This window comes from Chenopodium album, chromosome 22 (assembly GCF_948465745.1).
Source record: "Chenopodium album chromosome 22, dcCheAlbu1.1, whole genome shotgun sequence".
Classification (NCBI taxonomy): Eukaryota; Viridiplantae; Streptophyta; class Magnoliopsida; order Caryophyllales; family Amaranthaceae; genus Chenopodium; species Chenopodium album.
This window is the reverse complement of record NC_137855.1, coordinates 36,931,486-36,959,305: the sequence shown is the minus strand read 5'-3', so window position 1 is coordinate 36,959,305 and position 27,820 is coordinate 36,931,486. Positions and strand designations below refer to the sequence as shown.

The following is a 27,820-nucleotide window of genomic DNA, read 5'->3' as shown; positions in this document are numbered from 1 at the left end:
ATGGGCTGGTTTCATTGATGCCATAACTGCTCCCCAGACTGCTAAACATAAACTTTTTACTATGAAACAAGAAAGTGCTAGAAAGGATGTGGAGCGGGCATTTGGAGTACTTCAAGCTCGATTTGCAATAATAAGATATCCTGCTTTGGCATGGCACCCTGAATTATTATGGAAAATTATGATGGCATGTATTATAATGCACAACATGATTGTAGAAGATGAACGTCATATGTATCGAAATTATCAAGATCCGTGTATTGATTTTGCGGAAGAACAACCCGAGACACTAGCTAGTTCATCAAGTGAAAACGCTAATCGCGGGCTCATCCTTGTTAGTCGCGGAAGATACGAGTACATGGATCGAGATTTAAGCAGATTTATGGGCAAAAGGGAAGAGCTTCACAACAAACAAATACATGTGTCGTTGAAAAACGATTTGGTTGAACATGTTTGGAGAAAGTTTCAAGGACCAAATTAAACTTAAACAATGTGTGTAAGAAAAGGAGATTGGTATTGTTATCATTATTTTTATTTTTATGTTAATTTTAATTTAATGTCGTTATTTTCTAGTTATTGTTGTTTTTAGTTTCATGTTGGTTTGTTATTATTTCAGCTATTAATGAATGTTATTATTAATGCAAATTAAGCGTACTATTTGATTATACTATTTTACAAATATTTACTATTTTATTATCTTAGAAAGTTAACTATATGTTTACGTTTTACTAACAAATATTTTTACTATAATTAAAATTTAAACAAAATTAATTTAATACTAAATAATAATAGGTACAATAATGTAGTGATATATATAATAATAGGTACAATAATGTAGTGACAAATATATATATATATATATATATATATATTAAAGAGATAGAGAATAAAAGAGTATGACAAGAGGATCCTCTTGTTGTGGGAAATTATGGAGGAGGAGGAAGATGAAGAGTATTATGATAGTGGAAAGTGGGGTATAGGAAAAAGTAGATGATGTGTCAAAAGGAGAATGGGAGAGAGAGGGAAAAAGTATGGAAGTAGAGTACTCCCATTGGAGATGCTCTTATATACATACATAGTATTATATAAGGTAAGGATCTAATAAGAAGTTTCTTAAAATGAGAAGGATGAAAGGAATCATAAGTTTTTCACTAAACATGCATATTATTGTCACTAAATGTGCATAATTGATTTTTATACTAATTTTTTTTTGAGTAATCTGAAAAAAAAAACAAAACTGTGCCCAGTATGTCTAAAATATATGCACGTAAACTTTGAGTCAAAAATTTTTTTTTATGCATATTTAGTTAAAAAAAAGGGTAATTTTTCAGATCACATGAGAGGTCAACATCGGAGAAAAAAGTCAATTATTGCCGGACCGACTTCAAGGTTCCCCTAAACAACAAAATCAACTTATAAGGTACTTTAAAACCACTTTAAACAAATAAGGTCCTTCCAGACAAAATAATGAACATTGTCTCTTCTAGACAAATCTTCCTATTGCTTTTTATTGAATATACTTATGAATCAAACTTGTAACGAAATACTTGAATATATATAGTCGTTGTATCATAGTATTGTGTTGTAGGGTTGTTTGGTCACTAAAATCGAATGAAAAGTTTAGAAATACATACCATGAAATATGCTGGGAGACATGGACTCAATTCAACTTCGACCCCATATTAGTTTGGAATTTGTTTAGTTCAATCAAGGTAGTGTTTGGTAAGTTGAATTTAGTTTGAAACTATTGAATTCAAATGTGGAAATCGGAATGCAAAACATTGAAACACAAAAAATAGTGGTCTTTGAAGGAGAAAAGTTTATTCAATATTAGTACATACATGACACCTGTATTTCTCATACTGTACATACTATATATTATATACTAAAAGACACACCAGCGATGACACATGTCATCTCCTGGTGTGTCCTTAACTATTTTTCTTTTTTTAAAAAAAATTTAAAAAATTTATTAATTAAGGAAACAAATCATTTACAAAAATATAATATTATTTTTTATACATATTCCATATTAATGTAGTATCTAAAATAAAAAGATTTCACAACTCTTTCTAAAAAAAATTTAGGCAATTATAAACAAAAAATTATACTCTTAAAATAATTTGTGACCTATTTTACAATAAGAAAAAATTGCTTTTTTTTTTGTCTACTTTTTTTTTAGTGGTATATTAGATGTTTCAATTAAAAAATGCAAATATCAAATCAACCTATCACAAACATTGAAACACAAAAAATAGTGATCTTTGAAGGAGAAAAGTTTATTCAATATTAGTACATACATGACACTTGTATATCTCATACTGTATATTTTTTCACCTTCAGTCCCTCTAGAGTATGAAGGCCATAAAACTACTATAAGAGGTTGGAAAGTAACAATACAAAAGACAGTATGACGTGTTCATCGAATTACTCAATATGAACTTAAAATCTTTGATAAGTTGGTTAATACGAGTATGTGCTTGGATAAAGTGGAATCAGGTTCAACTTTTCATGTGTTATACAACCTCCGTTACATATTACTCGCAACAGATTCATCGATTCGAGATGTTCCTAACCCCTGGATTTTAACCTTCATTCTTTCTTTCTCCCTCTCCTGAAAACAAACCCTAATCGATATTATCACAGCAATATGTAAAAGGTCACGATCACCCAATTCATTCGATTTGATATAAAGGGGTGTGAATAAGGGGATTGGGCTGGACGGTGTAGATTTCAATCCATATATCAACGACCCAAATCCAATTCAAATTTATATACTCCGTACTTTGTACTTATATACTCCCTCTATTTTTTTTAAGTGCCTCACTTTAAGTGGACACGCATGCCAATGTAGAACTTTGACCAATAATATATTTAATTATCGATAAGTATAAATTATAAAAGGTTGATATTTGGAAACTATACGTTGACACTATTTAGGGTAATAATACCTGTCCATATAAGCGAATTATAAGGTGACACTGTCCAATACGAGCTTGCCACGTGTCCTGCTTTGGTGACTCAATTACCATCAGAAAGAGAAAAGGCTAAGAAAGCCCACGAAAGTGACCTAACGTCAAAACGACAACTACTATACCCAAAGACATGTGTCATCTTCGCATTGGTCAGCCAATCAAATCGCGTCATTTTAGGTTACAAAACCTAGGAGCACATTCTCCTATGATACTATAAATACCCCATTCATTTACTGATGCGCCAGATTCATTATAACACTGATAGCAAGGTTTTGCCCAAATTTGCTCTCACTTCTCTCTATTTTCAATATCTAAAACTCTGATTTTTGGTAATTGACTTGATCATCAAAGGAGAATATTCCGAAATCTTCCACTACCGGAATATTCTTTGTTTTTGCAGGTCTTAGACGGTCGTTGCGTCATTGGACACGTAGTCTCCCGAGGGATATCCAAAATACCCTAAAACATTTGGCGCCGTCTGTGGGGAGACACGTAACAATAGCAATCAACATTCCCAATTCACTTGACGGTAACATCCAAGACGAAACACACTTGGATCGTAATGGATGTAGTGAGGACCACCCCCTAGAGGGAGAGACGACCCTCACGCGAGGCGATCTGACTCCTTAGCCGGTTTGAATGATAAGGCGCTTGTTCCTCTAACAGTTGGCCAACTGAATTCCTCTTTAAGGATTTTCAACAATCATTGACCGCTCAGGTTAAGGAAATGGTAGACAATTATGCCCCCTCTAAGCTTGAGCCCACCAAGGAAAGGGAGAGAGTTAGCCAAAAGGATAAGCAAAAGCAGCTAGAAACCCAGTTGGCTAAGGAAGCTGGACAAGCTAAGAAATCAAGTGCCCAAAAGAAGTCGAAGGTGACGGTCAGCAAGTCACCTAAGATGTAGTGGAGGAGGTTACTCGAGATGTCCAAGACGCTCAGTGCACCTACACCACAAGGCGGAACATCCCTCTACTTAGCCAGCTGCCTCAAGCTTTCATGAATGCTCGACATTGGCTGAGGGCCAAGAGGGATTCCCAAGTACAAGAACTGTCAGATACCGCCTCCACTCCAACTACGAAGAAGCAATGATTTCAACATAGCTCCCAACGTCAATCTGAAGCAAGCAATCAGTCCAGCTGGTATCAAACTGCCACATCTAAGTCGTTGTTTAGTTAGGTGCCAAGGCAACCGATAAAACAAATCTCACCTTTCATGACACCTCACATACCAGTTTAGCAAGCATACATCCCTCATGTTCAGGCGGCCAATAAGGATAGGCCATTACAAGTACAACCCCTGGCCCAACTCATCAATTCAACTACATGCACCTTGAGAAGAGAGAAATTTTGAATGCCCCACAAGTGGGGAAGGTAAAGAACTTCCTGGTGGGACTGTGGGAGCCTATGGTGGGACCGGATGCCCAGATGAGCATTTGACGTCCAACAAAACATCTGATGTACCTCCAAGGGGTAAATGATGCCACTTGGTGCAAATACTTCTCGGTCCCTTTGAAGGGCATAACCCAAACTTGGTTTTATGGATTGTCGGCTCATTGCATTGAGAATTTCACCGAGTTTAGCGTGTTATTTTCCCATAATTTTCTCACGAATAAGCTGGCCAGGAAAACAAGCATGCACCTCAGCAAAATTTGACAGGGTAAAGACGAGAGCTTGTGGTTTACCTCATATTGATGCCTATGTTTTATAGTTTCATAAACAATCGGTTTCATAAACAATCGGTTTATTTTACCAAATCCCTATTTATATTTTATGCCACACGAATATTATTCACCACATAAAATAGAATAGAGAAAGTGTATAACTTGATCATCCATCCATTTCTTTTTCAAGCTTTGTTGTCTTAAAAGTTGGTTTCCTAAGCCCATCCAATACCAAACCTTTTGCCCAAATTAACCAAAGTCTTGCCCTAATGTCCAATACCTTCCTCTTCAATCTTCAAACCATCCCAAAAATAAACACAACAATAACAAAACCCCCCATAAAAAAAAACAATAAAAAAATAAAAACCTCCTTAAAACCCCCTTCAAAACAAATAAAAACGGCCACCATTTCAGTGTGCCTGAAACCAACAACAGCACCACCACCACCACCACTAAACAAGGTGGTGAAAGGTCGGAAATGCCCCGCATCAAAGTTAAAAATCTCAGCTCCCTCTTTCGCTCCGTCGCTAAAGTCGAGTCTTCTCCCTCCTCCGCCGCCGTCGCCGTCGGAAAAACCGTCGTTTCTTCCTCCAAGAAGAAATTACGCTCTTCTCCTCCTACTCTTACTCCTTCTTCTTCGGGGGCAAAATCGTCTTTGCGCAAGCAGCCTCGCCTCCAGAATATTCCGGCCACCGCTGTCGAAGATACTGCTGCTGAAGGTTCGTTCTCTTTCTCTCTCCTCTACTTGTTAGAAATTGTGTGTTTTTTATAAGGAATTTTAGCTTATTTTTGTCAAGTTTATGTCATTTTATATGGTAATTTATGTTATTATTGTTAGTTTAATTGAGTTATTGATGTTTAAAATGTGGATATTATATGTGTTGTAATTTTATTATGCATTTCTAAATGTGATGTACTGATGTAATGTTTTAGGTTTTATGAAATGTATGGATTATGATGGCAAATTGGTAATGTTCTGTTAATAATGTTTAATGTTGCTGCCAATTCATAATATCTTTACATGATGAACTAAATTGATAAAATGGTAACAAGGTTAATGTATTGGACATGGGTTGGGAAGTATAATGCGGCAATAAGGCGTTGTTAGTTTCTAAGTTATGATTGTATCGTTGCAAGGTTTGTACAATTGGTAACTCGACTTAGGTTTGAAACCTACAAGCATTGTTTAGGCCTCCTTGCCAAACTAGTGAATGTTGTGGATATGTATTCATGTGTTGGACTTGATTGAATTGTGGAGGTTTTGCTGGTTTTGGGTGAAAATTAAGTGTTTAAACTTTGAGTAGCCATATGCATTTGTCAATGTCAAGTATCTGGCACGAGTGTTTGAGGCGAGAATAAAGAATCCGAGTAACTTAGTTTTTGTATTATACTTTGTGGAAGGGTTGATGTGTGGAACTAAGCCTGCTTGGTTTATTTGCGTGATATTTGATGGTCGTATGAAAGACTGAAACATGCAATGGATGGCTTTCTTGTATGAAGTTGGCAGAAGCTGTGATGAGTTAGTCTAGACTGCTTTCAAATGAGGTGTGTATCTTGTTTGTACTAATCCAGGTCTTGTTTTATATTGTTCAGGGGATTCAGCTAAGGAAGTAACGCAGGACATATCTTCTATATTGTGTGGTATGTTTTTACTCAATGCCCGATTGTGATATAATTAGTACTCTTTTGTTATTGAGTTACTGTCTTTACTAGGTCTTTAATGTCGCTATTAGCAGCCGACCAGCCGTTCAGTTTATTAGCGATTTTAGCATATTAAAGAATTGTTACTTTCAGAAACTATTCCAGTTTCATGGGTTTAGAGTTGATGTGAATATGTGATGCCCATATGATGATTTATATCATGGCTTGACCTGTTTGCCAAATTTTTTTAAAAGGTAATCGTGAATCAGTCAATTTTGTCATAAATAAATGCGAAACATTGATACCTTAGAGGAATAGACAAGTTAGTACCATTACATTATACATCACATCTAGGCTTAAAGTTGATCAAGAGCTAGTACTTTAATACTACTACTTATTGTATTTCTACAAGTGTTGTGAAGTTTGGATGCTCACCTATGCGTCTTTCACTCTACAATTATTTTTTGTGGTTTACTATTAAAGGTAAGGAAAACCCTTCTCGTGATCAGCCATTCTGCAACATGTGTTTTACAAGATATACCGCCATATTCGTTAGACCCTAAGTTGCAGCATTGCTGTAATTCATAGAGCTGTTATGTGCATTGAATCGTTGATAATATTCAGATTCCTTTATATTAAAAGCTATTCATGTTGAGTCCTAACAGATTTATTACTTGCGTGTTACAAAATAAAAAAGATGCTAACTCTACATGTTCAAGACTTCAAATATTATTTTTTTAATACATTCAAATTTCTTGAATTATACTCATGAAGCGGAATTGTTCAAATTCTTGAAATATAAATGCCATGATATCCTTTAAGTGTGAATTAGCGTATATGGCGCTACTGCAACACTATGCTTTTTTTTTTTTTTTTGCTCTTTTTATGCTGAAAGCCTGAAACTCTACCATAAATCTTAGAGAGATTTCGTGTTAAAGATTGATCGTCTGCCCAATATCAGCATGTACTGTGCTTAGTGATAGTGGCAGAAGTGGCTTTCTTTTGATTTGAGACATGTATGGTATCTAAATCTTAATTGTGAATTTGTGACCCTTGTCTGATGTGGATCCCTCCATCTCGTGTACCCAATGGCCTTAATAATGATTACTGTTTTAACCCTTCCCCAGTCTCACCATCTAACTTAAGAGAAAAAAGTGGATTTTGGTTTACTTTTATAAAGATTTCTTTTTTGATGCCTCATTTATTAGGTATCGATGATTGGGAGTTTGATGACCCATCTGATTCTGAAGCGGCTAATGATGACACATCATTGGAGGATGATTCTGATGTGCGTTGGTTTTCCGAATTGTTTAATAGCAGCACGCCACTACGTCGTAAAGAGTTATCTCGTGATCGAAAGAATAAATGGGTCTTTAAGAACACTCAAAAGCTGCGTTTTGATAAGTTGGTTAATATGTGCTTGGATAAAGTGGGATCAGGTTCAACTTTTCATGTGTTATATAAATTAGGCCGAGGGACAGGTTTGAAAGAGTATAATGCTTTCATAAAAGGTTGCATAGCGACAGCTAGAAGTCTCAAAGATGAGAAACTCCAGATAGAACAGATTTTGGAGGCATACCGGCTGCTTCAATTAATGAAGGAACGAGGTTTTCCGATAGAAGAGGATGCATTTGGCCCCTTCTTAATGTTTCTGATTGACATGCATATGGATGACCAATTTTTAATTCTGCTTGAGATCATCAAAGATGAAGATCCTAGTTTACATCCACGATTAGGCTACTATGAGATGCTTTTTTGGATTGAGATGAATAATGAAGAAAAGATTCATGAGTTTTGCCAGCAAATTGCTTCTGGTGAGAGTGAAATGGGGTCTGAATTGCATGGTGAGCATCTTTCTTAAAATATTTCATGGCATTGTTTATTACTTTCACAGGTTTTGGCTTCTTTCATTTATCTCCAATCTGATTATTAGCCTGTTTTTAGCAGGAACTCAGAGTGATGACTATTTCATTTTGAATTTTTTTTTACTAACAAGATATCTAATTCTCCACGACTTTCTCTGTGGTTCTAATTGCATTAAATTGCCTTGTGCTGCAGAAAATTATTTGTTGGCACTGTGTGAAAGAGATAAGAAGGAGGAGCTTCTTCACTTGCTAGATGTCATAGACATAACCAGAGTTTCATCATTGGATAATGTAGCTTGTATATTCAGATCCCTGGGGCGATTATCATTGGAAGCTTTTGCGGAATTGTTTGTCTTGGTATTGAAAGATTGTGGTATGTTCTATTTTTTGGTTTTTCGTTTGTTTTGTTTTTCATTTACTTAAGAACTCTCTAGTATAGTCTTCATGTAGGTTTGTTGTGTGTTTAGGGGGGAAGGGGGATTAAGTTTCAATCATTGAATTAAAACTGGGTTGTTTTTTATTACTGTTTGGGCTAATGGCTGCCTGCTTTCAGCAAGAACTCAGAGTGATTTTTCTATTATTGTTTGGTCCAATGGCTTCCTGTATCATGGAATCATTGTTTGGTCAATTTTTAATGCGTCGAGTCACTGTTACATAACAAATGATGTGGGGAAAAGGCGGTGTTTTTTTTATCGCTGCTTTACGTGAAAGGATTTTGCGGAATGACGAATCCAAAATTTGTTACATAACAGCTGAGTTTGAATTCCATGATACATTGATTGTTTATCTTAACATCGTTTGGGAAATAAATAATTACAGAAGGTCAAGGGACATTAATTTTTTTCCCGTGATAGAACAAACGACAGTGGAGATCAATTTAATTTGCCTCTGATTTTTTTATTTTTTATTTTTTATATATTTTTTTTAATGCAGTCTCAAATCTGTCGCAAGCTTGTTCCTTTATCTTATGTTGTCTTAAGGCTCCTGCAATGTAATTTTGTTATCCAAAAGGTGCACATATACCATATTCAAGGTTAATAATGGGTAATAAAATCCAATGGTCCGTAGTCATTACCTTCACTTGCTTATCTTTGATATCATGTCATGCTCTACTGGTTCTTCCTTCCTTTCTCTCATTTAGTCATTGAAAGTTATAAACAGATTAAAACAACATAGATATATTTTATGGGGTAAAAATTTAAGCATGCTAAGCACATAACTACCTCTGTATGTTCCTTGTTGCACTTCTAAAAGCAACTTTACGTGGAGTTATATTTGCAGGGATGTTGATTAAGAAAGCAGCTTTGTTTGCTCTGAAAGAACAAAGAGAATTTAGCTACTCAATTTCTTTGGTTTTAGAATTTAATGACTTGATGGATATTTGAACACTAAATTTATACAGAGAATCAGAGCATAACTTCATAATTACCAAGGAATTAAAATTTATTTTGTAATCTCACCTCTTGAGATTCCTCTCCATATATTTTTTTCATTATTGCTCAATTTGCTCCCTCAATTAAATTGTCTGATTGTTTATTGTCCTTTAATGTGAATTTAGAAAGGGAAAGGAAATCTATAAACTGAGGATAATATAAGGCTACAGGAGTAGGGAAGAAGCTTTTAGGGTTGAATTAGAATTCAAGGTTAAATGAAGAGGGGAGAAAAAAAAAAGTGTTTTTGTGAAATAAAGTGGAAAGTAAGGTCATAAGGGAATTGATATGGGAAAGGTCGGAGGATAGCTCATGAATGGGAATGATGAAGGGTTATTGGATGAATTTGATATTGTAATAAAATTTAATTCCTTTGTTTTTTTAATACTTGCAACACACTTTTTTTACAGTACGTAAGAAAAGTGGGTATCACATGATTTAACACACTTAAGATGTGGTTGAGAGATTGTTAGGAGTATAATCTTTGTGATTTTACCAAGTATAGATAGGGATGAGTTCTGTTGGTAGTCACATTTTTCTTGCTTTTATGCTATGAGTTCTGGCAATTCCTTTGCAACATATTGTGAACTAGTTATGCCATAGTACCATACTACTATTAACAAACTATGGACTGTTGATATTGCATCTGTGAATTTAGAGAATTATGTATGCTAGATTACATGTGTATTAGTATCGTAGAAAATCTGCTGCTATTGTGGTTTATGGCAATTTATTGTTGTTCAGCTTCATGACTTTTGGAATTTTATTCAGATGCTAGCTTTCCTGACTATTAAGTTGTGTCTTCCTTTCATCTTTTATCAGTTAAACACTTGTCTAATGTATAAAAAATCACTGCAAGAGCTGTTTATTTTGTGTAGACTCTGTAGAGTGTATTCTGTTTTGTCATGTTTTTTATGATTTTTTTTCCTTGCAGGTCATAAGGCCCAAAGTATTTCAAATTTGATCTTCTCCTATGCGTCTAGCTTAAAAAATACAGCGGTGAGGAACTTCTCATGAATTTACTGGTAATTTCCTTTGGGTCCATTCGTTGGGCAATTTTGTAAAATTTTGTGTATTTAGTGACCTATACTGATTGTCAAGGAAGACTTTTTACTATTTTCACAGGTTGAAAAAGCATAATTAAACCGTTTTTTTTCTAAAGTTTTTTTGTTCTTTTCTTTTCAATTACTCGGATACGGATTAAGTGTTTACTTGGATACGAGTGTCCAAGTATCGTTCTCGGCTAATTTGTAGAAAAAAAAATCTAGTTTTTAGTTAAAAATGAAGTATCCAAGTAGAGTGTCGTGTCGGACACGACACGATATGACACTCGATTTTTGCGGTAAATTTTTGAGGTAAATGAGGGTGTCGAAGTAACAGTTTTCATTACCTTCAAATAGAAAGCTTTGATTTTCTTGCTATTTGCTGATGGTGTTTAGTGATTACCGAAGAAAAACTTCCTTTTGGATTTCGAGCATCTCTTGTGTTCACTTTTTTGGATTTTAGTGTTGCCTCCCATCATTCTTGGTGTCTACCTCTAACACTTGTCTGCGTGATATGCATGATGCTCTTTTGTTAATTTTGTTTCATAATACTTATATAGGACTGTCCATTGCAAGGTATGGGACTTGAGTCCTTGGTATCGGAGCCATAACCACCTTTTGCTTAATTCTATCTTGCCCGCCATTAAAGCAAGTTCTTGAAGCTCGAGTGCCTTCAAACTGTTTCTTGAAAGGCCTGAGAGAAAGAATGGATTTATTGAGCTAGCTTTTGGGGATGGCTCTCCTATTGTCCTATATCTAATACTTCCATGCTTTTTATCTATATGTTATTTTTTATCTTAAGTTGATGAGTGAACATGGGGTATGCTCTTTTACTTTACACTGTATGTGCTTTTGGGAGCACATCACGTGTCAGGGTGTAGATCTAAATTTTGCTTGTTTGGGGCCTCGGGCCAACCAACAACAAAGTGGCTATCTGCCATTAGCTCTGTGGATTTTCAATGTTAGCTTCCATAATCAATGTTGTCCATCTTAACTTTAATTTGCATAATAAAATCCCTGTTGTTAAATAAAAAGGCCACCTGTTGTCTGGAGCCTTGGGCCAACTACAAAACGGGTTTGGTGGCTATCTGCCACTACTAGGTTTTGATATATTCAGGCTTTATTTCATGTGTTACCATAGGAATTTGTGTGTTTTTGTCAATGTCCCCTATTAAATTTTGAGGCTAAAATCTGCTTCTGTATTAGTAGGTCATTTTGGCTTTCAAGCTTTAAACTTGAGCTTCTACCTTAAAACCTCCTGACCTGTCATATTAAAATAAACCTTAATTATATTTTAAGTTGTCCACTGGGCTGAAGTATCTCTTTTGCAACAGTCATCCATTTGAGATTGTTGATTATTTGAAGATAACTTGTGTTTTACACCTGACCTCACTATACCTGATGGTGAGGAGATCAACTACTTTCTAATGTTCAAACTTTAATATGGGAATTGCTAGTACTTTTAATTGGCATACACAGATCAAGGTAAAACCCAAATTGTTACTGAACTTTCCCTATTATGCCCTTTCCTTAGAATGTCTATATCTGTGCTTTTGTGCATACCACACCATTGCCCAACTCTGTTTTCATGAGGCTCTCATCTGTTTTAAGGGTTTTGGAATTTTGTGGGTTGGGGGGGGGGGGGGGGGTTTGTTTTGCATGGAAATAAAGATGTATGTGGTCTTATGATTCTTATCCCTTTGATTAGAAGAAGCTGATCACACTTTTTTCTTTTCTTACTACACACATGGGCACCTTATTCAAGTTTTTTTAGAGTGTAGCTTAAGAAGATACTGTTTTCCTTTGAGATGAGTTTAAGAAAAATGTTGCTCTGCTTGATATTCTTCATTCTAAAATTCCTTATTCATCTTGTGCTTTTTCCTCTAGAATTTTCTATTTCCCACTTTTTACTTCTTACCCAAATTGTTTTAAGTTTGGAAGTAATATTTCTGCAAAAGGTGAAAGCCATTATTTTGGGTGGATGTTCTTCAAAATCCAATTTTATAGGCTGCTTGTTGGCATGAAAAATTACTGGTTATTTGGTTATTTATTCTTGATAGAAATATCGTGGAAATATTCTCTTGCTTCAGTTGGATATTGCTAAGTTTGTATGGAGGATATTGGTTGGTAATACAGGAAAAAGCTTGCTCTACTTGGAGCTTTATTGATCATGCCCCAGTGAGATATGTGGGCTGCACATAGAAGATAAAGTTTCCTTTGAAGGTTGGTGGCAAGGCTGGAGATGCAAGCTGTGCTAGTTGGGTACAATTGGGCCTTTGAGATAGCTAGTAATTTAATATCTCTCTCTCTCTCTCTCGCTGTGTAGGAGGGTTGCATTGTATCTTGCATGCACTGTGTGCTTTTGAATACTCCATCTGTTCCTAAATATATTTCACATGTTTCTTTTTGGGCTGCCCCAAAATAAATTTCTTACTTATACATCAAGTAAACTTTTTTTTTTCTTCCATCACCTGAACTGTTTTCTATTTCTCCAGCCCAACGCTTTCACCTTTTCCCTCTGCTTGTCCCCTACCTAATGTTCTATTCACATATAGCAAGGATCAATGAAAAAGAGCTGTGAATGCCGAATATGTTACTGGTCATATGTGGGAGTAAGAGGCTTTTAGATGGAGAGTAATGCCAGGATTTTTTTAACTTCATAAACATAGATAAAGTGACAAACACTTCATCTAGAAGATCATGCTCTCTACGGTCTCTGTATGGGCAAAGGCTGCTTACTTTTTTCATTATCTTATCCTATGTGGCATGAAAACTACTTTGACATCAAAATATCATCCTTAATTGAGAGACTTAATGTATTATGCCGCTTAATTCTGCTGTGTTATGACAACTTATTGTCATATACAATGTAGAGAATATGAGTCCTAATCTTTGATGGTGATAGCTGTGCTCTTAAATTCCTCCTTAATGATGAAAACTCATGGCTTTTAACCTTAAAGTGATTGCTGTTATTGATCCTTAAATCCTAAGATTGAATATATACTTATTTGACTTCTTTCTAAGATGCCTAATGTTTCTCTTTAAAGGCTGAGGATGTTATTCTGAAATTCAAAGAGATGCATGGAAAAATGGATCTTGCACTTTTGCCTGGATCATATGAGAATCTCATTAAATATTGTCTTGACTCCACTAAGGTACGCGCAAACCATAGAGTACTGAGATGGTACTTCTTATAGTAATTTTGTCCTGCTGCAATTGTGTGCTTTTGCCTTTTCTCAATCCCTTGTTTATCTCCATTGAGCATTGTATTATAAAATCAGCTTGTCTGATTTCCTCCCTTTCTTCCCTGAAAAATAATTATAGGTCCATTTGGCTTTGGATTTAGTTGATGAGATGTGTGAAGCAGGTTTATCTTTATCCACGGGAGCACTCAATGCCATATGCCATGCTTGTGAGGAGAGCTGTGAATTTATATTGGTATGCTTTCTTTCAAGCTGTAGTTTTTATGCCAGCTATGGTCATTTCATTTAATTCATTGCTAAGTTTATGTGAAGTAATGTAATGGTTGGATCTGGTAATGATGTTGTTGTAGTACAGAGTGGTTTCTGTGCTGCTGACCCTATCATTTTGATTGTTGAACTTATGGTGAAATGTGTGGAAGAACATTATAATTTTTGGAGGATCATCTGTGGGTTTTAGAGACTGTTTTTGGTAATTTCAAGCACTGCTATGATTGTATCTTAAAAACCATTGCTTTATTTATTCATTTAGCAGTAATAAAGTCTTATCATTAAATGTATAATGAGTACAATTCTCTGCATTTTGTTGGTGCATGATGGTCAGATCCATTTGCATGGGCCATGGGGTGGTTGCTGCACCAAAGATTTTATTGCCTTATCGGGATTTGACATGCTGCATAACTTCGTCTGGTTTTAATTCCTGATCTTGTACAGGAATTTGAAAGTATTCTTTCCTGTCAATGTTTCTGTAATAGGTTCGTCGGATCTATTCAATGCTCAGTAGTCATGAGTTGAAGCCAAATAATGAGACAATCAGAAGCATTATCAACATGAATGTTAGAATGAAAGATGTGAGTTTTTAAAATTCACACCATTCTCCATTTTTCATTTCCCTGTTTCAGTCTACTTTTGCTTCATTTACCAGTTCCTCTTTTGCTGCTCTCTGCAGTTTGATAATGCATATGCCGTGCTGAAGGATGTGGAAAAGATTAAGATAGTTCCTTCAGCAAGTATGTACAATGCTATATTGGCTGGTTATTACAGAGAGGTGAATTTTCCAGTCTCTTCCCCCCCTTCCCCCCCCCCCCCCCCCTCTCGTTTCTCCCTTTTACATGCTTGCTTTCCCACTATACTGTGATTGTCAATTGGCGTATAGGTAATGTAATGTGGGCATGAAAAATATTATGGGGAGAAGGTAATGTTTATTTTTGCTCTATCTGCATATGTAGCTTGGGCACGAGTTTGGATTATTATGTTGATATCTCAGCTTAGTTTCATTACACCCGAATTCTTTCAATCTAGGCAGTGTTCATTTTACATATTTTATATCTTTATATTTTTTCAAAATTCCTTTATTTCAAGTTGCTTCTGTGACCTTTTGAGTTGCCTACAATCCAGACTGCTGTCTGCTAGGTATGCAGGTAAGTATACTTACAAGTGTTGGATATGGGTTGATATCTAATGTAAAACATGCCAAGGCTCAGATTTTGAGATATTGTAACACACTACTTTACTATTGCTGTAATAAAATTAGAATTAAGCAGTAAAGATGCAATTTTTGAGAGAAGAAGGCTGTTGATTATTGATTGAAAGTTGAAAGCTTGGAAAACAGGGTGGCTTGAGGCCACTACTCTCAGGTGAGTACCTTTAGGGTACAAATCTCCTTAGCCTAGAAATTACAAAATGACTGCCTACCAACACACTCCCCCTTCCCCTTTCTTATATTTACATAACAAGCCAAAACAGAAAAGACAAAATGCAAGAATGTAGCTGCTACAATTCCTACTGCTGCTCTCTGATTGGTGCTCTGATTTTAGAAGCTTCCTTGCTGAGCTGGTGCTTGAGGTTGGGCCTTTTTCCCTCTACGTTCGTAGGTGATCCATTCCTTATGCTTGCGTGCTCCAGCAGTTGTTACATCTCCCCCTCCTTCAAGAGTCACCTTGTCCTCAAGGTGAAAGGTTGGGAATCTTTCCTGAATGGTAGATGCTTCCTCCCAAGTAGCTTCAATTAAGGGCAGCCCATGCCACTTAATTAAAACCTCTCGCGTTTCTGGATTAGTCTTAGCTGCCCTGATCCCCAGTACGCTCTCTGGTTCCACCTTAAGTTCCAGCTCTTCTGTCAGCTGCTGTGGTATTGTAGGACTTGCCAAATTATCTCCTATTGCGCGTTTGAGCTGTGAAACATGGAATACGGGGTGGATTCTGCAGGTAGGTGGTAGCTCCAGCTTATATGCTACCTTACCAATGCGCTGAACCACCTTGAAAGGACCATAGAAACGAGGAGCTAACTTTTCATTGGGTCGTTTGGCAAGAGATTTCTGCCTATATGGCTGTAGCTTCAAGAATACCAAATCACCCACTTGAAATTCTTCTTCCCTCCTTCGCTTATCCGCATTAATCTTCATCCTGTTCTGAGCCCGGATTAGGTTCATGTGCAAATCATCCAGCACCCAATTCCTCTCTTGAAGCCATTCCTCTAGCCTATCTACCGGGGTTTGCCCTCTGCCTACTCTGATCAGTTTTGGTGGCTCTCTCCCATAAACCACCTGAAAAGGTGTGAACCCTGTCGAAGCATGGTATGATGTGTTGTAAGCGTACTCCGCCCAATGCAACCACTTACCCCAAGATTTGGGCTTGCCATTCACGAAACAACGCAAGTATGTCTCTAGAGTTTTGTTGACGATTTCAGTTTGTCCATCGGTTTGCGGGTGATATGAAGTGCTTCGCCTAAGGTCTGTCCCCTGCAATCTAAATAACTCCCTCCAAAACACACTCATAAAAATGCGATCCCTATCCGAGATAATTGAAGTTGGCACTCCATGAAGCCTTACAATTTCTTTAGCGAACATTTCAGCTACTGTCAGTGCACTATATGGGTGTTTCAGGCCGATAAAATGCACATATTTGGACAATCTGTCCACTACAACCAACACGGAGTCAATACCCTTTGAGAGGGGTAACCCCTCAACAAAGTCCATCGAGATGTCCTCCCATATGGCTTGCGGAATAGGCAAGGGTTGGAGTAGCCCAGATGGTTGCAACTGTGAGTGTTTAGCTTGTTGACAAACTCCACATTGCCTCACATAGGCATTAATTTCCTTCCGCATTCCCGACCAATACCATTCCGCCGCAACTCTCAAGTATGTCTTGGTTTCGCCTTGATGCCCTCCAACCGGACTATCATGATATTCGGCTAAAAGTTTGGCAATCAAAGGTGATCCTTTAGGAATTACCACCCTCCCCTTGAAGAATAACCTCCCTGCCTCAAGTGTGAACCCCTCATGAGCCCTTGCATCAATTTCCAAGGCTGCTGTAATTTTGCTCAAATCCGGGTCAGATTTGATCTCCTGTTCCAGCCCATCCCAGTTGATTCCAGCCGTGGAAGTCATGGTTGTTAATTCTCCTTCGGTTCCTCCCTTCCTAGATAAGGCATCCGCCATTCGATTGCTAGCCCCGGGTTTGAATTGGATCTCAAAATCGAACCCCAATAATTTTCGAGCCCATTTTTGATACTCTCCACTTATTTCTCTTTGCTCCATAATGTGCTTCAAGCTCTGCTGATCAGTCCTCACTATGAAGTGGCGCCCAAGAAGATAGTGTCGCCATTTCACTACGGCTAAACAAATAGCCATTAATTCCTTTTCGTAGATGGCTTTAGCTTGTGATTTCGGCCCCAACAATTTGCTGTAAAATGCCACGGGTCTTGCCTCTTGCATTAGTACCGCGCCTAGCCCATACCCTGAAGCATCAGCTTCAATTATGAACTTCCTGCTGAAATTAGGCATAATCAGAACAGGGGCTGAAATCATGGCAGATTTCAGCCTTTCAAAGGCTGCTGTAGCTCCATCCGACCATCCAAAATTGTCCTTCCTTAATTGCTCGGTTAAGGGCCTTGCAATTTGAGCATACCCCTTAATGAATTTCCGATAATACCCGGTTAATCCAAGAAAACCCCGCAATTCCTTCAGATTTTTCGGAATTGGCCAATCCACCATGGCTCGTATTTTTTCAAAATCGACAGCCACTCCGTCTTTGGACACTACATGTCCCAAGTAGGCGACCTTGGCTTTACTAAATTCACACTTCTTGAAGTTTGCTACCAAGCTATGCTCCTTTAGCTTGGACAAAACCACCCTCATGTGCTCCAAGTGACTCTCCTTATCCGGACTATAGATTAGGATATCATCAAAAAACACTAACACAAATTTCCGCAAATAAGGTCTAAACACATCGTTCATGAGAGCTTGGAAGGTGGCCGGGGCATTAGTTAGTCCGAAAGGCATCACGAGAAACTCGTAATGGCCCTCGTGGGTTCGGAAGGCTGTTTTGTGTGTATCCTCTTCCTTAACCAAAATTTGATGATACCCCGATTTGAGGTCTAACTTTGAGAACACCGCCGCCCCATGTAACTCATCAAGAAGCTCTTCGATGATTGGAATGGGGTATTTGTCGGGAATTGTCTCACGATTCAAGGCTCGGTAATCTACACAAAATCTCCAAGAACCATCTTTTTTTTTAACCAAAAGAACAGGGCTTGAAAAGGGGCTCACGGAGGGTTTAATTATCCCTGCCTCGAGCATTTCCTTGATTAGGCGTTCAATCTCATCCTTCTGAAATTGAGGGTACCTATATGGTCTAACGCTCACGGGGTCACTCCCTTCCTTCAATATGATAGCGTGCTCGTGGCCACGCTTCGGAGGTAGCCCACTTGGAGGAACAAATACTCCTTTAAACCGCTCTAACACTTCAGATAACCACCTCGGCACCTCGGCCTCTCTAGTTACTGCCTTCTGCTCAGCCTTCTCCACATGGTTTACTTCTACCCAAAACCCTCCCCGTTCATGACACAAGTTCCTGATCATCGCCTTGAGGGTGACTCGAGTTCGAGTCAAGGCAGGGTTCCCTTCCAAAGTCACCTTTTCCTCACCCACCATAAAACTCATAAGGTGAGTTTTCCAATTATGCACAACTGGTCCAAATTTCTCCAACCATTCAATTCCCAAAATCAAGTCAGCATTACCCAATTTCAATGGCAAAAAATTTTCCACTATCACAAATCCACCATTAATGACTACCCTTACTCCCCTGCATCTTCCCTTACCCACAATAATATCCCCATTACCCAAAGAGACCCCAAATTCTTGCATACCTGTCACGGGCACTCCCACCTCCGCCACCAGTCCGTCGGAGATAAAGTTATGGGTTGCTCCCGGGTCCACGAGGATCACCACCGACCTGGGTCCCACCTTCCCTTCAAGTTTCATCGTCTTCGGGTTAGAAATTCCCACCACCGAGCATAAAGTGACCTTGGGTGATAACTCTTCTTCGCTAGTGTCGTCGTCGGTGGCCTTTGAAGGCCCTTCATCGCCGTCGTCAGTGCTCCCCAGAAGAAGCACGCTCATTTCCCGATTCTTGCACCGATGCCCGGCACTCCATCGCTCGTCACAGAAAACAAAGGCCTCTTGCCTTCCGATCTAGGTGTTCGGCGTCGGTTAGCCGCCGTGGTTCGCCACTCCTGACTGAGGTGGTGCTAATTGGTCTCACAAAATTCACGGAGGCTTGCGATTCAGAAGGAGCTCGTGGCCAACTTTTGATTGAAGAAGCTTGCTGGCTGGAGTCCCATATGTTCTAACGAGCCCAGATCCACTAGGCCCAGATGAGTTTTTAAGCCCAGACCCACTACTGCTAGCTACTGATTTACCGGATCCAAAATATCCGGGTCCTTTTCTTAACCCACCAACCCGATTCCTTTCCTCGACCCGACCCGCTATTTCCATAGCCTGCTCCAGATTAAAAGGGTTCATCAACCTCACATCGGCTTTTATGTCTTCGCTCAGTCCGTTAATGAAGTGCCCCATCATTATCGTCTCCGGTATATCCTCCAACGGAGCAGACAACTCGATAAACTTCTTCCGATACTCAGCCACCGTGGTGTCCTGAGTTACTGCTAGCCATTGCTCGTGTAGACTTCCGGCGTGAGTTGGCCGGAACTGACGCAAGATGCGATTTTTCATGCTCTCCCAGCTTGGTATGGGTCGCCTCCTATTCTCCCATTGGAACCATCTCAGAGCATCGCCTTCCATGGCGGAGACGGCGGCTTGAAGCGTCTGTTCCTCCGTGAGTTGGTAGTGCTGGTAGTACTTCTCCGCCTTGAGTATCCAACCATCGGGGTCTAATCCTTCGAAGAGCGGCATGTCTAGCTTCCTCGGCTTCCAGAGATAGTCGCCACCACCATTTTGTTCATTCCGATTGCGGTTTATGAAATTTGCTCCCTCCGTTTGCTCGCGGTTTCTATGATTTACCAAATTCCGAAGTTCTTCGAAAAACTGAGTTTGGGTGGTGGTGTTTACCGTCATTTGAGCTTCCTGCTGCCGCCGGAACAACTCAAACCGATGGTCGAGCCGTTGAACCGCTTCCTCCATCGATTTCTTGAGTGACTCTTCCTGAGTTTTCATCGCCGTCTCCAATGTTCCTAGCTGGGTTTGCACTCCAGCTAACTGTTCTTCCAGGTTGTCGCACCTTTGAGTTGTAGAAATAACCATTTTTTTTTTTTTTTTTTTTTTTTTTTTGAAAAACAGAGCAATACGCGGTGGTTTCCGGTGGTGGTGGTCGCAGGACCGCCGCTCTGATACCACTTGTAACACACTACTTTACTATTGCTGTAATAAAATTAGAATTAAGCAATAAAGATGCAATTTTTGAGAGAAGAAGGCTGTTGATTATTGATTGAAAGTTGAAAGCTTGGAAAACAGGGTGGCTTGAGGCCACTACTCTCAGGTGAGTACCTTTAGGGTACAAATCTCCTTAGCCTAGAAATTACAAAATGACTGCCTACCAACACACTCCCCCTTCCTCTTTCTTATATTTACATAACAAGCCAAAACAGAAAAGACAAAATGCAAGAATGTAGCTGCTACAATTCCTACTGCTGCTCTCTGATTGGTGCTCTGATTTTAGAAGCTTCCTTGCTGAGCTGGTGCTTGAGGTTGGGCCTTTTTCCCTCTACGTTCGTAGGTGATCCATTCCTTATGCTTGCGTGCTCCAGCAGTTGTTACAGATATGTTGACATTTTCCCAATGTTGGACATGGCTGTAACTTGTAAGAACATGAGTACATGACATCTGATGGAGCATATTTCCAATCTTGATAAAAAAGACCTATGTCACTTTGCATTTAAAGGACACGTAGTGTATGATATAGGCTGACCTGATTGCTACATCTTGTTATTTTTATTTCTAGGCCAACAGTGAATACATATGTTACTTTTCACCTTCCTTCTACTTTAATAGTCTTTCTTTTGAGAATGTGTGGATGTAGATATTATTGAGGTGTTTGGGTGAAAATTGAACCATTTGGCGAAATTTCTACCCTTGTTAGAGTGTCTTACATAAGTGTTTACGGTGAATAGAAGAATTAATGTAACATACATATGAAATGAAGTGTGAATGCCAAGTGTTTGACAGTATTGACACAAGTGATAGGGTTTTATGAATAATCCATAAAGAATTAGATGCATTACATAGTTAAGGGAGGCCGAGTCGATCTTCTAATTTGTTTTTCTGTTTTTAATCATGACATTGAGATGAATCTAACAAGACACCCCCCCCCCCCGGTCAAATTAACTTACGTGAATAGTGCCCAAAGTCAAACATAACAACTAAAAAGAAGTTGAGAAAGTAGTTAATATTATTAAATATGAGACGAATCCAACAATATTTACTTGATAACATTTGATTTTTTTTTTTTTTTTTTTTTAAATCTATTCAATATTAATAAGGTGAAAATACCAGGGTCTAATAGTGAAATAATTTGAGTTGTCTTGACTATAAGTGTATTGTGGGGAGGTAGAAATAATGATGCTTGTGCTCTATCATCTGATTTGTCTTTGACTTTTTAGTGACTTATCTTCCAGCTCCCTTCTCCTGAATGGTAATTTCCTTGTATGCATCACTTGACCAAATTCACCTTCTTTCCTTTGAATTTCTAACTCTCTTTGGTTGTTGAGCTACAACTTTTATGATGGATGTCCATCTACTACAGAAGGATGTCAGCAATAAGCCAATAACCCTCTTTTATGTCTCTGCAGAAAAACATGGATGGTGTGCTGAGGGTCCTCAAAGAAATGAAAAATGCAGATGTCAAACCAGATTCTCAGACTTTTGGCTATCTGATAAGCAACTGCTCAAGTGAAGAAGATATTATGAAGGTAGTCTCATGCTGTAGTGTGAAATTGATTTTTCTCACGTATCACCATAAAGAATTTGGTCGCTTAGTGCTATTTTATGCTTTGTGATCTATCTGGCATGATGGGTGAATAAAGATTTAGTGTTGCCTTAAGTGTTTGTAGTTTAAAATGTGAATGTTGTGTTAAATTATCATCTTTCCCTCAATCAATGTAATTTTATTATCATTGATTTGTATGTATGACATTGACATGCTGAGATGGCAAACTATCCTCCCACAGTGTTCCTCCTATATATGTGTGTGTTTGTAATTTTCTCTCAAAGTCCCATATAACGTTATTTATTCGTGTTTTCGTCTTTTAATAATAAAGATAGCTGTATATGTGAGAATATATTTTACGTTTGATGTGTTTTGACTTAATACTTAGTCTTAGGCTCTTCCTTTTCAACTTATATTGTCCTAACTTATCTTGTGTCAACTTATTTTGTCTACAAAAACTTATCTTGTCGTAAAAAAACATATTTAGACTGCATTTATCTGAGTATATCTGTATTTATCTTAACTTATTTAGTCTGATATAAATCCACATAAGTCAAACCTAAATGGGGGGCCTTATGGAGCTTCAGTAAAAACAGTAAGTTGTCGATTAAGAGCATCTAGGTGTGTAATGGTAACCGTTCACAATCTAATGTGATAATTTCATCTGCTGTCCTTGTCCATTTTACGGGCATCTGCTACATTCAAGTCTTCCAGGCAGGAGCGGGGGAGGGAGAATTTAAAACATTTGCCAAGATGATTAATCTTTTCCTGTCTTATTGTGTATGACTGAACTTTGATTTTGCTCACCATTATCTATTTATTCTGTCTACAGTATTATGAACAGCTAAAGGGCACTGGTGTTCAAGCTACAAAGCATATTTTTATGGCACTAATAAATGCATATGCTGCATCTGGCCAATATCAGAAGGCCAAGGAGGTAAACTTATATTTTAATTTGATATTCTATTGTTAATTTTATACAGAGTAATATACTTTGTTTATATGCAATCATGAACTCCCTGACATAGGTGTCAAACTTTAATTAAATGACTATTGCTCTGTAAACTTAAGAATAATGTCAATGGATGTTATTTGCAGTGACACCTATCTGAATATTAGTACTTACATATTATTAAATATTAGTTCTATACTGTGTTTTAGAGACATCTCTGAAACATATGGACATTTAAGTATGAGTGCTCCTAGGAACATCGGAACATCTGAGTATTAAATGTTAGCAGTTGGCTATGGTGCTAGCTTATAATTTTTGTTGCACATAGAAACTACAGCTTGAGGGTGGGATATAAGAACCAAATATTTAGTTAAAAATATATTACTTTTTATTTTTTTAAAAATTTGGGTAATTTGGAAGGAAAATGAATGAGAAACATACATTATGCTGGTCATTTTTTTAAGTGCATCAATCCAGCTGCTGGCTTCCCAGATTATACTGCAAGGTTCCTTCAGCAATTATCAGATCATGTCAGATTATGTAACAATTTGGTTCATGTCAGATGTCACTGTATATTTTGTCATTCATGTCTTCATTTTTCTATAGGTAAAACAAATTTAGGATTGGAGACTAAAAAATTAAAGAAAGAATAGGATTCCATTGTTGTTTAGACAGTCTCATGATTGGGCAATAGGTAATCTCTACTGATATTCAGGAACAAAAGGAGGATGTTCTTTCATCATCCCTGTGGGTGTGAAGGGTTTGAATCTTGTGACTCTTGTTCCATTCTACCAGTTCTCTCTCTCTCTGTGATTTTCAGATGTAAACGTGAGATATGGAGTCTTCTTGTTGCTTGTCAAGCAAATGATAAGGATTTCAGCACTTGTATCACTTTCTCCTGTGACTTGAACTTCTTACTAACTATACTTGCTGTTTCTTGTTGTCTTAATTGTGTCAGGTTATATTAGACAAAGGAATACCTGTAAAGTTCTTAAATGAAATAAAAAGTTCTCTTATCTCAGCCCTCGCATTACATGGCCAAATATCTGATGCCCTAGATATTTACAAGGAAATGAAACAAAATGGTTGTTCTTTGGAGCCAAAGGCTGTTATAGCCCTCATTGTAAGTTCTTAGATTTCTTTTGGTTCTTGTTAGGATGTTGTAAGGTTCTTAAGTGTTGAACATATCTAACAATTTACTGTTTGCATGTTATTGCAGGAACGCCAGCAATCTAGAGGACAGTTGGATTTAATGCTTCAGCTACTTGAGGAATTGAATGATCCGTACTATTGGACTGATGGTTGTTGCAGAGTTATCTTATACTGTATTAGGAACAAGGCTTTAAGGTCAGTTGATGCCGAATTACTACCTTCCTCTGATGAAGCTTATGAAAACTTGTGATTAATGGCAAAATTCCTTTTCTTTTGCGTAGGCCTGCTGTTGATTTGCTAAAGAAACTCTCAAATGATTTCCGGGATGATGGTATTGCTAGAGAAGTTATATTCGATGAGGTCTTTCCTTCCTTCATAATCATCTTGCTGAAAATAAAATGTCTAGCCCTATAGACACTTTGTTAGAAAAGAGTGCGAAACCAATTACATAAACACCAGAGCCTAGAGTTTATCTGATGTTATTAATCTTGTTTATGTCTATTTAGGTATTTTCACAAATTGCTGACATGAAAAGTCCCAATTTGAAGATTGGCCTAGGCTTGCTTAAGGCTATCAAGGAAGATTTGAAGTTGCACCCTTCACGGAAATGTCTGGATTTTCTCCTTAGTGCTTGTGTCAAGGGAAAGGATTTACAGAAAGCTCATTTGGTTTGGAAGGAGTATGAGATAACTGGCCTACCTTACAACATTTTAAGTTACTTAAGGTAACATTGTCTATTTTTCTGAGAACTGCTAAAAAAAAAAAGAGAACTGCTGAGCTCTGTCAATTTATTATGTATTCATGTGTCATTAATATTTATACCGATTGAATTTGGATCAAATGCATCAAATGTCCAACTTTGAGAAAAATATTTAGCATTATGTTTGTGTAGTTCCACCAACAATTATTTGCAGAATGTCAAGTGTGTAACCCATTTTGCACAAAATATGGTTTGATCCATTCCAAATGTTCTACATGCCGCATTTAAGGTGGTATGAGGTCAAGAAGGTGAAGACAGACAGATGGTGATGACCACTGAGCATTGTTTGTGTCAGAACTATCATGGTATCAAGAAGGCAATTAATGATCAAACTGCCCCAACATTATTCCTTCTGATGCCATGCATAATTATGTAGAACAGTTTCCTGCCCCATTCTTAACAGACTATTTACATAAAGTTCCCAGTTTTACTAGCTTTATACATATGTTTTTATGCATACCATGCATCTTATGAATGCTTTGACTGACACAGGATGTACCAGGCATATCTAGCTGCAGGAGATATGGAAGCAGCCACTGTATTTCTGAGTAATATACCAAAAGATGATCCCCATGTTCGGTCTGTGCTCCATCCATGCCGTATAACTTATGGAAAGCCCAAAGAGGAGAAGAAAAAGAAGAAAAAGAAAAAGAAAACTTAGAGGAAGAATAGAGGGATGAATTGGATCAAGTAAAATGTCCAATTGAAATAATTCAGCATTAGGTCAAGCTCTCTTGCTTGTTAATATTTCATTTCAAGATCCCAAAATTTCAGCGATTGGTCAAGATTACCCAAGGCCGTTTCTTGTCCTGTTTGCTCTTACGGAGGTTCCATGGGTTGATTTGATCGAGAAGAGCTCTGATCCAGATTTTGAGTTAGCTCCTGCTTGATGCTGCCTCAATTGTGTGGAGAACTAACACTATTATTCATCATTCAAATGGTGTCACACACGCACACAGATAATGATACATACTAATCCTTTTAGTAGTCTTGTAGATGGGACTATTTTCTGTTGAAGCCCTAAAAATGTGAACTTGGCTTCTGTCCAGGTATCCTTAAGAAGGTACATAGGATTATTGAAGTGTTTTCTACTTGTGCAAATTCATTTTTTGGGGTATCATCATGAACATATGATGAAATACAGAAATAGCCAAATAGGTCTTTAGTTGATTACCATTTACCAAGCTAACATTCCTGTCTTGTAACGTTGAAGCCAATATGGCAAGTGGAACATCATATTGAGATCAGTAAAAATGATCACTTGCTTCATTCTTCACATTAATCTGTACAGGTATCCACCCCCTTCCCCCTGCAAGTGATTCTGAGGTTCCATTGCTCGGTCAAGGGATCCAAGGTGGGGAGAGCAGTGTCGCTGTTCAACCACCTCAAAGGTCCTCACCCGTTTGGGGTATGAAACAGTGGCATGTAACTCTTCATATTTCCCATCTGACTATTTTGCCTAATTCATATTCTGACTTAAAATGTCGAGATGCAATATACTCCCTAAGATTACCTACTGTCCAAAACAAAGGAAATTAAAATAGGAGCAACAATTTCCTGTAATTTTACTGACAAACTGTATTTTATAATTGTCAATTTACAAAATTTCTCCTAGCTATTGAAACAATTATCAAAAAGATTTGGCAACCAGAATAGCTTGCCTACACCTAGCCTTAGCTTGCTCAAGCCTCTCTTTAAGAGTTTCTTCTTTAACAGCAGCTTTAACCATTGCTAAATCCATCTCCATTAACTTCAAAACTCTGAAAAGTTCAGTGACCATCCTATCTTCAACTTTGCCTTCATCTCTCAAGTCTTCTGCTTCTTCTCTTGCTCTTTCAGCTACTATTTCTCCTGCCTTAGCCAGCAGCTCTGTCGACCCGAATTCTCGACTCAGCAACCCTTCAAACTTGTCCAAAAAATCCATGATCACATATCCTGTAGGCTTCTCTAGGTTTATGGGTTTAGTCCTCTTCCACCCTATCTCAAAGTTGGGAGGTTCCGGTTTTACGAGCTCTTTTCGAGCCTTTCGATCACGGATTATCTCGGACCGTCTTCTCTTCTCAACAGGGAACTTGTCTGCAGGAGTTGTGGCCTCATTCTCTGGGTTTGGTGTTGGAAAGTCGTCAGCTGCTACCGGTTCAGGTGGTGATGGTGAGGAGTTTGTAGTGCATTTTATTGAACATGAATGAAGTTTCTGATGTATTATTGGGAATGAAGGTGATAGATGTGAAAATTTAAGGGAAATTTGATTTGGGTGGTGAAAGAGGTTTATATGAGGGGTGGATGCTTGGGAGATAAATTGGAGAGTGGAGGAAGCCATTGTTTGTTGATGAAATGCACCAAAACACAATAGTAACTGGCTAAGATAAGGTTTATTTGTATATCTCCATATACTTTTATTTGTGGGCCTAGGGTTAATTGCCAAACTGATGTGTTTTCATAATTAACCAATACTGTATTTTTATACAGAATACTACTTAGTATGATGCAATTGGAAAATTGGTGAACGATGCATTTAACTGGGTGTAAATTATTCTGAATATTATGAAATGCTCCCTTTATCCACAAAAAAATCTTCATAATTGTATTAGTTTTGTACTTGCATATCAAAAAAATGTGTTACTTCCTTTGTTCCTTTTTATATGTTAGATTATGGTTATAGGGGTCAATTTTTAAAAAAATTTTAACTATAAAAATTAGGAAGAAGGATCCTACTAAATGTCAATTTTTATTTTGATTGGATATATATATATATTTTTATTTAAGGGTAAGAAGAAGGACCTTATTGAGCCGGCACCTCTCACAGATTTAGCCAGCCCAGCTCCGCAGGTCATCGCTTGAGAGTAGAGGGGGGAGGTAAGGGAATCCCCTTACTCTCAAACATTTTGTAGTTGGTGGGGCTCGAACTCATGACCTCAAAGTC

The 27,820-nt window shown here is 37.8% G+C and overlaps 1 protein-coding gene and 1 pseudogene across 1 annotated transcript; one reads left to right on the top strand and one right to left on the bottom strand.

Moving 5' to 3' along the window:
* The first annotated feature begins 5,110 nt into the window (after positions 1–5,110).
* LOC145604313 (pentatricopeptide repeat-containing protein At4g21880, mitochondrial-like) lies at positions 5,111–26,123 on the top strand. Its single transcript, XM_081660233.1, has 16 exons — positions 5,111–5,351; positions 6,226–6,273; positions 7,482–8,117; positions 8,332–8,511; positions 10,503–10,567; positions 13,659–13,766; positions 13,936–14,049; positions 14,567–14,662; positions 14,761–14,859; positions 21,897–22,016; positions 22,866–22,970; positions 23,944–24,108; positions 24,205–24,332; positions 24,419–24,497; positions 24,644–24,861; positions 25,390–26,123. Exons 1-16 carry the CDS (start codon positions 5,111–5,113, stop codon positions 25,556–25,558), a joined length of 2,571 nt encoding a protein of 856 aa, XP_081516359.1. The 3' UTR covers positions 25,559–26,123.
* Positions 26,124–26,460: 337 nt separating this feature from the next.
* Positions 26,461–27,309, bottom strand: LOC145605611 (protein CHLORORESPIRATORY REDUCTION 41, chloroplastic pseudogene; annotated as a pseudogene).
* Between the last annotated feature and the right edge of the window lie 511 nt (positions 27,310–27,820).